Source organism: Crinia signifera, chromosome 2 (assembly GCF_055691185.1).
Source record: "Crinia signifera chromosome 2, ASM5569118v1, whole genome shotgun sequence".
In the NCBI taxonomy this organism is placed as follows: domain Eukaryota; kingdom Metazoa; phylum Chordata; class Amphibia; order Anura; family Myobatrachidae; genus Crinia; species Crinia signifera.
Window position 1 is genome coordinate 7,195,742 of NC_139218.1, and position 13,697 is coordinate 7,209,438.

General features: G+C 53.7%; 1 protein-coding gene across 1 annotated transcript in view; it reads left to right on the plus strand.

The window, feature by feature from the left end:
• Positions 1–13,697, plus strand: part of STXBP5L (syntaxin binding protein 5L) — a 370,406-nt gene that overhangs the window by 248,324 nt on the left and 108,385 nt on the right. The window contains exon 19 of the mRNA XM_083170643.1: positions 6,439–6,504. Within this exon, the coding sequence (XP_083026769.1) occupies positions 6,439–6,504 (66 nt within the window). The remainder of the gene's footprint in view (positions 1–6,438; positions 6,505–13,697) is intronic.

Below are 13,697 nucleotides of genomic sequence, written 5' to 3' on the forward strand. Positions count from 1 at the left end.
GGACAGGGTAGCTGCAGTAAGAGTAGACCGGGCGGTTATCTGGGGGACGGGGTAGCTGCAGTAAGAGTAGGCCGGGCGGTTATCTGGGGGACAGGGTAGCTGCAGTAAGAGTAGGCCGGGCGGTTATCTCGGGGACAGGGTAGCTGCAGTAAGAGTAGGCCAGGCGGTTATCTGGGGGACAGGGTAGCTGCAGTAAGAGTAGGCCGGGCGGTTATCTCGGGGACAGGGTAGCTGCAGTAAGAGTAGGCCGGGTGGTTATGTGGGGGACAGGGTAGCTGTAGTAAGAGTAGGCCGGGCGGTTATCTGGGGGACGGGGTAGCTGCAGTAAGAGTAGGCCGGGCGGTTATCTGGGGGACAGGGTAGCTGCAGTAAGAGTAGACCGGGCGGTTATCTGGGTGACAGGGTAGCTGCAGTAAGAGTAGGCCGGGCGGTTATCTGGGGGACAGGGTAGCTGTAGTAAGTGTAGACCGGGCGGTTATGTGGGTGTCGGGGTAGCTGCAGTAAGAGTAGGCCGTGCGGTTATCTCGGGGACAGGGTAGCTGCAGTAAGAGTAGGCCGTGCGGTTATCTCGGGGACAGGGTAGCTGTAGTAAGAGTAGGCCGGGCGGTTATCTGGGTGACAGGGTAGCTGTAGTAAGAGTAGGCCGGGCGGTTATGTGGGGGACAGGGTAGCTGCAGTAAGAGTAGGCCGGGCGGTTATCTGGGTGACAGGGTAGCTGTAGTAAGAGTAGGCCGGGCGGTTATGTGGGTGATGGGGTAGCTGCAGTAAGAGTAGGCCAGGCAGTTATGTGGGTGATGGGGTAGCTGCAGTAAGAGTAGGCCGGGCGGTTATCTGGGGGACAGGGTAGCTGCAGTAAGAGTAGGCCGGGCGGTTATGTGGGTGACGGGGTAGCTGCAGTAAGAGTAGGCCGGGCAGTTATCTGGGGGACAGGGTAGCTGCAGTAAGAGTAGGCCGGGCAGTTATCTGGGGGACAGGGTAGCTGCAGTAAGAGTAGGCCGGGCGGTTATCTGGGGGACAGGGTAGCTGCAGTAAGAGTAGGCCGGGCGGTTATCTGGGTGACGGGGTAGCTGCAGTAAGAGTAGGCCGTGCGGTTATGTGGGTGTCGGGGTAGCTGCAGTAAGAGTAGGCCGGGCAGTTATCTGGGGGACAGGGTAGCTGCAGTAAGAGTAGGCCGGGCGGTTATCTGGGTGACGGGGTAGCTGCAGTAAGAGTAGGCCGTGCGGTTATCTCGGGGACAGGGTAGCTGCAGTAAGAGTAGGCCGGGCGGTTATCTGGGTGACGGGGTAGCTGCAGTAAGAGTAGGCCGGGCAGTTATCTGGGTGACGGGGTAGCTGTAGTAAGAGTAGGCCGGGCGGTTATCTCGGGGACAGGGTAGCTGCAGTAAGAGTAGGCCGGGAGGTTATGTGGGTGTCGGGGTAGCTGCAGTAAGAGTAGGCCGGGCGGTTATCTCGGGGACAGGGTAGCTGCAGTAAGAGTAGGCCGGGCGGTTATCTGGGTGACGGGGTAGCTGCAGTAAGAGTAGGCCGGGCAGTTATCTGGGTGACGGGGTAGCTGTAGTAAGAGTAGGCCGGGCGGTTATCTCGGGGACAGGGTAGCTGCAGTAAGAGTAGGCCGGGAGGTTATGTGGGTGTCGGGGTAGCTGCAGTAAGAGTAGGCCGGGCGGTTATCTCGGGGACAGGGTAGCTGCAGTAAGAGTAGGCCGGGCGGTTATGTGGGTGTCGGGGTAGCTGCAGTAAGAGTAGGCCGGGCGGTTATCTCGGGGACAGGGTAGCTGCAGTAAGAGTAGGCCGGGCGGTTATCTGGGTGACGGGGTAGCTGCAGTAAGAGTAGGCCGGGCAGTTATCTGGGTGACGGGGTAGCTGTAGTAAGAGTAGGCCGGGCGGTTATCTCGGGGACAGGGTAGCTGCAGTAAGAGTAGGCCGGGAGGTTATGTGGGTGTCGGGGTAGCTGCAGTAAGAGTAGGCCGGGCGGTTATCTCGGGGACAGGGTAGCTGCAGTAAGAGTAGGCCGGGCGGTTATGTGGGGGACAGGGTAGCTGCAGTAAGAGTAGGCCGGGCGGTTATCTCGGGGACAGGGTAGCTGCAGTAAGAGTAGGCCGGGTGGTTATGTGGGTGTCGGGGTAGCTGCAGTAAGAGTAGGCCGGGCGGTTATCTGGGGGACAGGGTAGCTGCAGTAAGAGTAGGCCGGGCGGTTATCTGGGTGACAGGGTAGCTGCAGTAAGAGTAGGCCGGGCGGTTATCTGGGTGACAGGGTAGCTGCAGTAAGAGTAGGCCGGGCGGTTATCTGGGGGACGGGGTAGCTGCAGTAAGAGTAGGCCGGGCGGTTATCTGGGGGACAGGGTAGCTGCAGTAAGAGTAGGTCAGGTGATTATGTGGGTGTCGGGGTAGCTGCAGTAAGAGTAGGCCGGGCGGTTATCTGGGGGACAGGGTAGCTGCAGTAAGAGTAGGCCGGGCGGTTATCTCGGGGACAGGGTAGCTGCAGTAAGAGTAGGCCGGGCGGTTATCTGGGTGACAGGGTAGCTGCAGTAAGAGTAGGCTGGGCGGTTATCTGGGGGACAGGGTAGCTGCAGTAAGAGTAGGCCGGGCGGTTATCTGGGGGACAGGGTAGCTGCAGTAAGAGTAGGCCGGGCGGTTATCTCGGGGACAGGGTAGCTGCAGTAAGAGTAGGCCGGGCGGTTATCTGGGGGACAGGGTAGCTGCAGTAATAGTAGGCCGGGCGGTTATCTGGGGGACGGGGTAGCTGCAGTAAGAGTAGGCCGGGCGGTTATCTCGGGGACGGGGTAGCTGCAGTAAGAGTAGGCCGGGCGGTTATCTGGGGGACGGGGTAGCTGTAGTAAGAGTAGGCCGGGCGGATATCTGGGTGACAGGGTAGCTGCAGTAAGAGTAGGCCGGGCGGTTATCTGGGGGACAGGGTAGCTGCAGTAAGAGTAGGCCGGGAGGTTATGTAGGTGACGGGGTAGCTGCAGTAAGAGTAGGCCGGGTGGTTATGTGGGTGATGTGGTAGCTGCAGTAAGATTAGGCCGGGCGGTTATCTGGGGACAGGGTAGCTGCAGTAAGAGTAGGCCGGGCGGTTATCTCGGGGACAGGGTAGCTGCAGTAAGAGTAGGCCGGGTGGTTATCTCGGGGACAGGGTAGCTGCAGTAAGAGTAGGCCGGGCGGTTATCTGGGGGACAGGGTAGCTGCAGTAAGAGTAGGCCGGGCGGTTATCTCGGGGACAGGGTAGCTGCAGTAAGAGTAGGCCGGGTGGTTATCTGGGGGACAGGGTAGCTGCAGTAAGAGTAGGCCGGGTGGTTATGTGGGGGACAGGGTAGCTGTAGTAAGAGTAGGCCGGGCGGTTATCTGGGGGACAGGGTAGCTGCAGTAATAGTAGGCCGTGTGGTTATCTGGGGGACAGGGTAGCTGCAGTAAGAGTAGGCCGGGCGGTTATCTCGGGGACGGGGTAGCTGCAGTAAGAGTAGGCCGGGCGGTTATCTGGGGGACGGGGTAGCTGTAGTAAGAGTAGGCCGGGCGGTTATCTGGGGGACGGGGTAGCTGTAGTAAGAGTAGGCCGGGTGGTTATCTCGGGGACAGGGTAGCTGTAGTAAGAGTAGGCCGGGTGGTTATCTGGGGGACAGGGTAGCTGCAGTAAGAGTAGGCCGTGTGGTTATCTGGGTGACAGGGTAGCTGCAGTAAGAGTAGGCCGGGCGGTTATGTGGGGGACAGGGTAGCTGTAGTAAGAGTAGGCCGGGCGGTTATCTGGGGGACAGGGTAGCTGCAGTAAGAGTAGGCCGTGTGGTTATCTGGGTGACAGGGTAGCTGTAGTAAGAGTAGGCCGGGCTGTTGTGTGGGTGACAGGGTAGCTGCAGTAAGAGTAGGCCGGGCGGTTATCTGGGGGACAGGGTAGCTGCAGTAAGAGTAGGCCGGGCGGTTATCTCGGGGACAGGGTAGCTGCAGTAATAGTAGGCCGGGCGGTTATCTGGGTGACGGGGTAGCTGCAGTAAGAGTAGGCCGTGTGGTTATCTGGGTGACAGGGTAGCTGCAGTAAGAGTAGGCCGGGCGGTTATGTGGGGGACAGGGTAGCTGTAGTAAGAGTAGGCCGGGCGGTTATCTGGGTGACAGGGTAGCTGTAGTAAGAGTAGGTCAGGTGGTTATCTGGGGGACAGGGTAGCTGCAGTAAGAGTAGGCCGGGTGGTTATCTGGGTGACGGGGTAGCTGCAGTAAGAGTAGGCCGGGCGGTTATCTGGGGGACAGGGTAGCTGCAGTAAGAGTAGGCCGGGCGGTTATCTGGGGGACAGGGTAGCTGCAGTAAGAGTAGGCCGTGCGGTTATCTGGGGACAGGGTAGCTGTAGTAAGAGTAGGCCGGGCGGTTATCTGGGGGACAGGGTAGCTGCAGTAAGAGTAGGCCGTGCGGTTATCTGGGGACAGGGTAGCTGCAGTAAGAGTAGGCCGGGTGGTTATGTGGGTGTCGGAGTAGCTGCAGTAAGAGTAGGCCGGGCGGTTATCTGGGGGACAGGGTAGCTGTAGTAAGAGTAGGCCGGGCGGTTATCTGGGGGACAGGGTAGCTGCAGTAAGAGTAGGCCGGGCGGTTATCTGGGGACAGGGTAGCTGCAGTAAGTGTAGGCCGGGCGGTTATGTGGGGGACAGGGTAGCTGTAGTAAGAGTAGGCCGGGCGGTTATGTGGGGGACAGGGTAGCTGCAGTAAGAGTAGGCCGGGCGGTTATCTGGGGGACAGGGTAGCTGCAGTAAGAGTAGGCCGGGCGGTTATCTGGGGGACAGGGTAGCTGCAGTAAGAGTAGGCCGGGCGGTTATCTGGGGGACGGGGTAGCTGTAGTAAGAGTAGGCCGGGCGGTTATCTGGGTGTCGGGGTAGCTGTAGTCAGAGTAGGCCGGGCGGTTATCTGGGGGACAGGGTAGCTGCAGTAAGAGTAGGCCGGGCGGTTATGTGGGGGACAGGGTAGCTGCAGTAAGAGTAGGCCGGGCGGTTATCTGGGTGTCGGGGTAGCTGTAGTCAGAGTAGGCCGGGCGGTTATCTGGGGGACAGGGTAGCTGCAGTAAGAGTAGGCCGGGCGGTTATCTGGGGGACAGGGTAGCTGCAGTAAGAGTAGGCCGGGCGGTTATCTCGGGGACAGGGTAGCTGTAGTAAGAGTAGGCCGGGCGGTTATGTGGGTGTCGGGGTAGCTGCAGTAAGAGTAGGCCGGGCGGTTATGTGGGTGTCGGGGTAGCTGCAGTAAGAGTAGGCCGTGCGGTTATCTGGGTGACGGGGTAGCTGCAGTAAGAGTAGGCCGGGCGGTTATCTGGGGGACAGGGTAGCTGCAGTAAGTGTAGGCCGGGCGGTTATGTGGGGACAGGGTAGCTGCAGTAAGAGTAGGCCGGGCGGTTATGTGGGTGTCGGGGTAGCTGTAGTAAGAGTAGGCCGTGCGGTTATCTGGGGGACAGGGTAGCTGCAGTAAGAGTAGGTCAGGTGATTATGTGGGTGGCTGCAGTAACATACACAAATGTACATATCTCTCTATCCCATAGTATCTCCCAACCCGACCTCTTTGCTCCTCACAAGATCTACGTCTCTCATCCACACTCATTACTCGCTCCCATTCCCGATTGCAGGACTTTCTTCTGGCTGCACCCACTCTGTGGAATCCCCTCCCATGCACAATAAGACTCTCCTCCAGTCTCCAGACCTACAAGCGTTCCCTGAGATCTCCGCTATAAGGCGGCGCATCACAGACCTAGCCACTTTACCTTCATACAGATGGAGACGGTCTCATCTGAGCGGGTCCCGCCGTGCCGATCGCCAGCCCACGCCGGCGAATGGGGCGCATGCACGTCGGAGATGCTTGCGCACCGCATTCTCGCCATTGGACGCGCAGGCGAGTGAGACGCTCACGCCCCCACCTTCGCCGGTGCACCAGATACCAGAGGCTGGCGAGTACAGAGACAGATGGCTTCATCTGTACCTGTCCTCTCATCCCCACTATTCAGTCCATACACATCCTCACTTATCTCACTTTCCCATCCTGGCTGACGTTGCTGGGTCACCGTATCATACAGCCCATCGAGACCCTCTGCAATCTAGTGGCCATTGTCTACTGTATTTCCCTATAGACTGTAAGCCTGCGAGCAGGGCCCTCCTGCCATTTTCACTCTCTGTAATTACCCAGTTTGTTTTATCCCTATTTACAATTGTAAAGCGCAGCGGAAAATGCTGCGTTGTATAAGAACTGCTGATAAACATATGTGCTGTCACCCGCGAACCGCAGAACCGGGGCCTAGACGCCGCTGAACAGCGCTTTTTGTTCCCTGCAAACATATGACAGGCAAAAGCTGATTTCTCTGCTCCTGGGTATAATTCTGTGACGGGGAATAAAGTCGCTCCGAGCAGAAGGCTCCTGTGGGAGCAGAGCGCGGTCCTGGAGATTTGTATCTAGTTCCGGTTATTTTAATGTGACTCCTTTTGCTTGCAGGTCTCACAGAACTCGCTGACAACCCTGTGTCGCTGGAGCTGGACCGCTGCAAGTCGCCCACATCAGGTACATGGGTTCTGCTGTGTGCATGTCATGTTACCAGGCCACCAGTCGGCCCAGGGCATCATCGCTGTGTTATATTGCAGAGCATTTGGGGTTGGATGTGTAGTCAGCGTGAGTTCCCGGTGTGCGGATATTGCAGAGCACTTGTGGTTGGATGTGTAGTCCGCATGATTTCCTGGTGTGCGGATATTGCAGAGCACTTGTGGTTGGATGTGTAGCCAGCGTGATTTCCTGGTGTGCGGATATTGCAGAGCACTTGTGGTTGGATGTGTAGCCAGCGTGATTTCCCTGTGTGCAGATATTGCAGAGCACTTGTGGTTGGATGTGTAGTCAGCGTGATTTCCTGGTGTGCGGATATTGCAGAGCACTTGTGGTTGGATGTGTAGTCAGCATGATTTCCTGGTGTGCGGATATTGCAGAGCACTTGTGGTTGGATGTGTAGTCAGCATGATTTCCCGGTGTGCGGATATTGCAGAGCACTTGTGGTTGGATGTGTAGTCAGCATGATTTCCTGGTGTGCGGATATTGCAGAGCACTTGTGGTTGGATGTGTAACCAGCATGATTTCCCGGTGTGCGGATATTTCAGAGCACTTGTGGTTGGATGTGTAACCAGCATGATTTCCTGGTGTGCGGATATTGCAGAGCACTTGTGGTTGGATGTGTAGTTAGCATGATTTCCTGGTGTGCGGATATTGCAGAGCACTTGTGGTTGGTGTAGTCAGCATGATTTCCCGGTGTACGGATATTGCAGAGCACTTGTGGTTGGATGTGTAGTCAGCGTGATTTCCCGGTGTGCGGATATTGCAGAGCACTTGTGGTTGGATGTGTAGTCAGCGTGATTTCCCGGTGTGCGGATATTGCAGAGCACTTGTGGTTGGATGTGTAGTTAGCATGATTTCCTGGTGTGCGGATATTGCAGAGCACTTGTGGTTGGATGTGTAGTCAGCGTTATTTCCCGGTGTGCGGATATTGCAGAGCACTTGTGGCTGGATGTGTAGTCAGCGTGATTTCCTGGTGTGCGGATATTGCAGAGCACTTGTGGTTGGATGTGTAGTCAGCGTGATTTCCTGGTGTGCGGATATTGCAGAGCACTTGTGGTTGGATGTGTAACCAGCATGATTTCCCGGTGTGCGGATATTTCAGAGCACTTGTGGTTGGATGTGTAACCCAGCATGATTTCCTGGTGTGCGGATATTGCAGAGCACTTGTGGTTGGATGTGTAGTTAGCATGATTTCCTGGTGTGCGGATATTGCAGAGCACTTGTGGCTGGATGTGTAGTCAGCATGATTTCCCGGTGTACGGATATTGCAGAGCACTTGTGGTTGGATGTGTAGTCAGCGTTATTTCCCGGTGTGCGGATATTGCAGAGCACTTGTGGTTGGATGTGTAGTCAGCGTTATTTCCCGGTGTGCGGATATTGCAGAGCACTTGTGGTTGGATGTGTAGTTAGCATGATTTCCTGGTGTGCGGATATTGCAGAGCACTTGTGGTTGGATGTGTAGTCAGCGTTATTTCCCGGTGTGCGGATATTGCAGAGCACTTGTGGCTGGATGTGTAGTCAGCGTGATTTCCTGGTGTGCGGATATTGCAGAGCACTTGTGGTTGGATGAGTAGCCAGCGTGATTTCCTGGTGTACGGATATTGCAGAGCATTTGTGGTTGGATGAGTAGCCAGCGTGATTTCCCGGTGTACGGATATTGCAGAGCATTTGTGGTTGGATGAGTAGCCAGCGTGATTTCGCAGTGTACGGATATTGCAGAGCACTTGTGGTTGGATGTGTAACCAGCATGATTTCCTGGTGTGCGGATATTGCAGAGCACTTGTGGTTGGATGTGTAGTCAGCATGATTTCCCGGTGTGCGGATATTGCAGAGCACTTGTGGTTGGATGTGTAGTCAGCATGATTTCCCGGTGTGCAGATATTGCAGAGCACTTGTGGTTGGATATGTATTCAGCGTTATTTCCCGGTGTGCGGATATTGCAGAGCACTTGTGGCTGAATGTGTAGTCAACGTGATTTCCCGGTGTGCAGATATTGCAGAGCACTTGTGGCTGGATGTGTAATGCGCATGATTTCCCGGTGTGCAGATATTGCAGAGCACTTGTGGTTGGATGTGTAGTCAGCATGATTTCCCGGTGTGCAGATATTGCAGAGCACTTGTGGTTGGATGTGTAGTCAGCATGATTTCCCGGTGTGCAGATATTGCAGAGCACTTGTGGTTGGATGTGTATTCAGCGTGATTTCTCGGTGTGCGGATATTGCAGAGCACTTGTGGCTGGATGTGTAACCAGCATGATTTCCTGGTGTGCGGATATTGCAGAGCACTTGTGGCTGGATGTGTAGTCAGCATGATTTCCCGGTGTGCGGATATTGCAGAGCACTTGTGGTTGGATGTGTAGTCAGCATGATTTCCCGGTTTGCAGATATTGCAGAGCACTTGTGGTTGGATGTGTATTCAGCGTTATTTCCCGGTGTGCGGATATTGCAGAGCACTTGTGGCTGAATGTGTAGTCAACGTGATTTCCCGGTGTGCAGATATTGCAGAGCACTTGTGGCTGGATGTGTAATGCGCATGATTTCCCGGTGTGCAGATATTGCAGAGCACTTGTGGGCTGGATGTGTAGTCAGCATGATTTCCCGGTGTGCGGATATTGCAGAGCACTTGTGGCTGGATGTGTAGTCAGCATGATTTCCCGGTGTGCAGATATTGCAGAGCACTTGTGGTTGGATGTGTATTCAGCGTTATTTCCCGGTGTGCGGATATTGCAGAGCACTTGTGGCTGAATGTGTAGTCAAAGTGATTTCCCGGTGTGCAGATATTGCAGAGCACTTGTGGCTCGATGTGTAATGCGCATGATTTCCCGGTGTGCAGATATTGCAGAGCACTTGTGGTTGGATGTGTAGTCAGCATGATTTCCCGGTGTGCAGATATTGCAGAGCACTTGTGGTTGGATGTGTAGTCAGCGTGATTTCTCGGTGTGCGGATATTGCAGAGCACTTGTGGCTGGATGTGTAGTCAGCATGATTTCCTGGTGTGCGGATATTGCAGAGCACTTGTGGCTGGATGTGTATTCAGTGTTATTTCCTGGTGTGCGGATATTGCAGAGCACTTGTGGCTGGATGTGTAGTCAGCGTTATTTCCCGGTGTGCGGATATTGCAGAGCACTTGTGGTTGGATGTGTAGTCAGCGTGATTTCCCGGTGTGCGGATATTGCAGAGCACTTGTGGCTGGATGTGTAGTCAGCATGATTTCCTGGTGTGCGGATATTGCAGAGCACTTGTGGCTGGATGTGTATTCAGCGTTATTTCCTGGTGTGCGGATATTGCAGAGCACTTGTGGCTGGATGTGTATTCAGCGTTATTTCCTGGTGTGCGGATATTGCAGAGCACTTGTGGTTGGATGTGTATTCAGCGTTATTTCCCGGTGTGTGTCTGTTGCAGAGCACTTGTGGCTGGATGTGTAGTCAGCATGATTTCCCGGTGTGTGGATATTGCAGAGCACTTGTGGCTGGATGTGTAGTCAGCATGATTTCCCGGTGTGCGGATATTGCAGAGCACTTGTGGCTGGATGTGTAGTCAGCATGATTTCTCAGTGTGCGGATATTGCAGAGCACTTGTGGCTGGATGTGTAGTCAGCATGATTTCTCAGTGTGTGGATATTGCAGAGCACTTGTGGTTGGATGTCTAGTCAGCATGATTTCCCGGTGTGCGGATATTGCAGAGCACTTGTGGCTGGATGTGTAGTCAGCATGATTTCCCGGTGTGCGGATATTGCAGAGCACTTGTGGCTGGATGTGTAGTCAGCATGATTTCTCAGTGTGTGGATATTGCAGAGCACTTGTGGCTGGATGTGTAGTCAGCATGATTTCCTGGTGTGTGGATATTGCAGAGCACTTGTGGCTGGATGTGTAGTCAGCGTTATTTCCCGGTGTGCGGATATTGCAGAGCACTTGTGGCTGGATGTGTAGTCAGCATGATTTCTCAGTGTGTGGATATTGCAGAGCACTTGTGGCTGGATGTGTAGTCAGCATGATTTCCCTGTGTGCAGATATTGCAGAGCACTTGTGGTTGGATGTGTAGTCAGCGTGATTTCCCTGTGTGCGGATATTGCAGAGCACTTGTGGCTGGATGTGTAGTCAGCGTTATTTCCCGGTGTGCGGATATTGCAGAGCACCCCAGTGAGTGATCGTGTGTAAATGACATGGCACATTGCCGTAGCTCGACCAAAATAAGTAAGCCTGGAACCAAGTGCAGAACCTTGGGGGACAACAATGGGAAACCGGAGAAGGGGAGGTGGAGTCATGAGAGGAGATAGAGATGGAGCAGTAATAGAGGCGGGAGGACAGCCAGGAGAGGGCAGAGAGGCAGGAGGACAGCCAGGAGAGGGCAGCGAGGCAGGAGGACAGCCAGGAGATGGCAGAGAGGCAGGAGAACAGCCAGGAGATGGCAGAGAGGCAGGAGGACAGCCAGGAGAGGGCAGCGAGGCAGAAGGACAGCTAGGAGAGGGCAGAGAGGCAGGAGGACAGCCAGGAGATGGCAGAGAGGCAGGAGGACAGCCAGGAGATGGCAGAGAGGCAGGAGGACAGCCAGGAGAGGGCAGAGAGGCAGGAGGACAGCCAGAATATGGCAGAGGCAGGAGGACAGCCAGGAGATGGCAGAGAGGCAGGAGGACAGCCAGGAGAGGCAGGAGGATAGCCAGGAGATGGCAGAGAGGCAGGAGGATAGCCAGGAGATGGCAGAGAGGCAGGAGATGGCAGAGAGGCAGGAGGACAGCCAGGAGAGGGAAGAGAGGCAGGAGGACAGCCAGGAGATGGCAGAGAGGCAGGAGGACAGCCAGGAGAGGCAGGAGCGGGCAGAGAGGCAGGAGGACAGCCAGGAGATGGCAGAGAGGCAGGAGGACAGCCAGGAGATGGCAGAGAGGCAGGAGGACAGCCAGGAGATGGCAGAGAGGCAGGAGGACAGCCAGGAGATGGCAGAGAGGCAGGAGGACAGCCAGGAGATGGCAGAGAGGCAGGAGGACAGCCAGGAGATGGCAGAGAGGCAGGAGGACAGCCAGGAGATGGCAGAGAGGCAGGAGGACAGCCAGGAGATGGCAGAGAGGCAGGAGGACAGCCAGGAGATGGCAGAGGCAGGAGGACTGCCTGGAGATGGCAGAGAGGCAGGAGGACAGCCAGGAGAGGCAGGAGAGGGCAGAGAGGCAGGTCGAGAGCCTGGAGAGGGCAGAGAGGCAGGAGGACAGCCTGGAGAGGGCAGAGAGGTAGGAGGGCAGCCAGGAGAGGACAGAGAGGTAGGAGGACAGCCAGGAGAGGGCAGAGAGGTAGGAGGAGAGCCAGGAGAGGGCAGAGAGGCAGGAGGAGAGCCAGGAGAGGCAGGAGGAGAGCCAGGAGAGGGCAGAGAGGCAGGAGGAGAGCCAGGAGAGGGCAGAGAGGCAGGAGGAGAGCCAGGAGAGGGCAGAGAGGCAGGAGGAGAGCCAGGAGAGGGCAAAGAGGCAGAAGGACAGCCAGGAGAGGGCAGAGAGGCAGAAGGAGAGCCAGGAGAGGGCAGAGAGGCAGAAGGACAGCCAGGAGAGGGCAGATGGGTCTGAGGAGTTAATAAGGAATAGGGAGGAGGAGGGAGATGGGCAGTAATTTATCATTGGTTGGTTTCGCAGGAAATGTGAGATACAAAACAAAATGATCAATTGGGTATCACATAAAAATAAAATGTATTATTAAAAGAGTATAATGCACAATTTAATAAAATATTCTCCTATTGAAGAACATATAAAATATGTTATGCACAAATATATTTGTTAGAAGGACAATGGAAAAATATACTTAGTGACAGTCCTGCTTGTTCCTATTGATGCTCCCGCTTTATAGTTAAGCTTGGTCTCCCATTTTGTACTCCATAGATAAACTGGTATTGTGGGTGTCCATAAACCTGACTGGAGGCCTGAGATCTTATTCCTGATGATGTGGGGATCAGGTTTACCTGTAGGGGAACAGGTGGGTCTCCAAAATATAAGCAGGTGGTGGTGTCCCGAAATATGATGTCCAGTTGGAGGATTTATACCAATTCTGGGGATCCAAGAAGAATTGTATGGGGAGCTGGCCCAAGTGGGTTAAATGGTGGAAAGTCCAGTGTCCAACAACTTATGCAAACTAACGCGTTTCGTTGTTCTCTGACAACTTTTTCAAAGGTCAGGGATTATAAGACATCACAATCATTCAATTACCCAATTGATCAACTTAAAAAATAGTCATTAGCAATCTTCCGCATTAGTTTTGGGGATAAGTAAATAATAGGAGGCAGTCTAAACTTAAAATGAATAATATTTATACTTCAATTACTAAAAAATACTAATCGTATATCGAATTGCATTTCACTTACGGTCGTTGGAACGCACGCTGCGTCCAACTTCCATTCTGTGGAACGCATAATAAGCCTGCTAAAAATGGGAAATGTAGGAAAATTTACATATTTATATGTACCCTTAATAGAGCATTAAAGAAAGACAATAATACAAATAGAGAGGCAGCGGGATCTAAAATCTCCGGGAGAGATAACCGTAGTTTGTGTCTGCCATTTTTTAGTGTCTAGTGCAGGGCTGGGCAACACCGGTCCTCCAGATGTTAGTGAACTAAACATCCCAGGATGCTTTGCATTAGTTTTGCTATGTGGCCATGCTGAAACTGATGCAAAGCATCCTGGGATGTGTAGTTCACTAACATCTGGAGGGCCGGTGTTGCCCAGCCCTGGTCTAGTGGAACGCACCGTAAGTCCGAGATTTCCGGTTTCCGGCCATTCGTCACCAACTGGTGGAATGCAAGCCGGAAGCCTGACGACTCCGGCTCTCAGACATCTTACTCACAGTGTGAAGGGAGGTAGCTGATGATTTTTATATATCGAATCAGAGAAAAAGTACGCTATTCAAACTTAAACCCAATGTGTTGGAATATATATATATATAACTTAAATAAAGATTAATAATTTGATGCACATTATACAGTTATGGTGTCTATTTGTCTGCCGGAATACTACTAAAAACAAATATCATCATTCATTTAAATTATAAAAGGGACATGTTGAGTAAATAAATAAAATGTCTATTTGTCTGGATAAGTTTTCATTGTCATTGATGGAACTTGTAGAATATAGACATAAAAAAGCTAAAACAATAGAAGTTGAAATAGAAAATATTAAGAAGAAACTT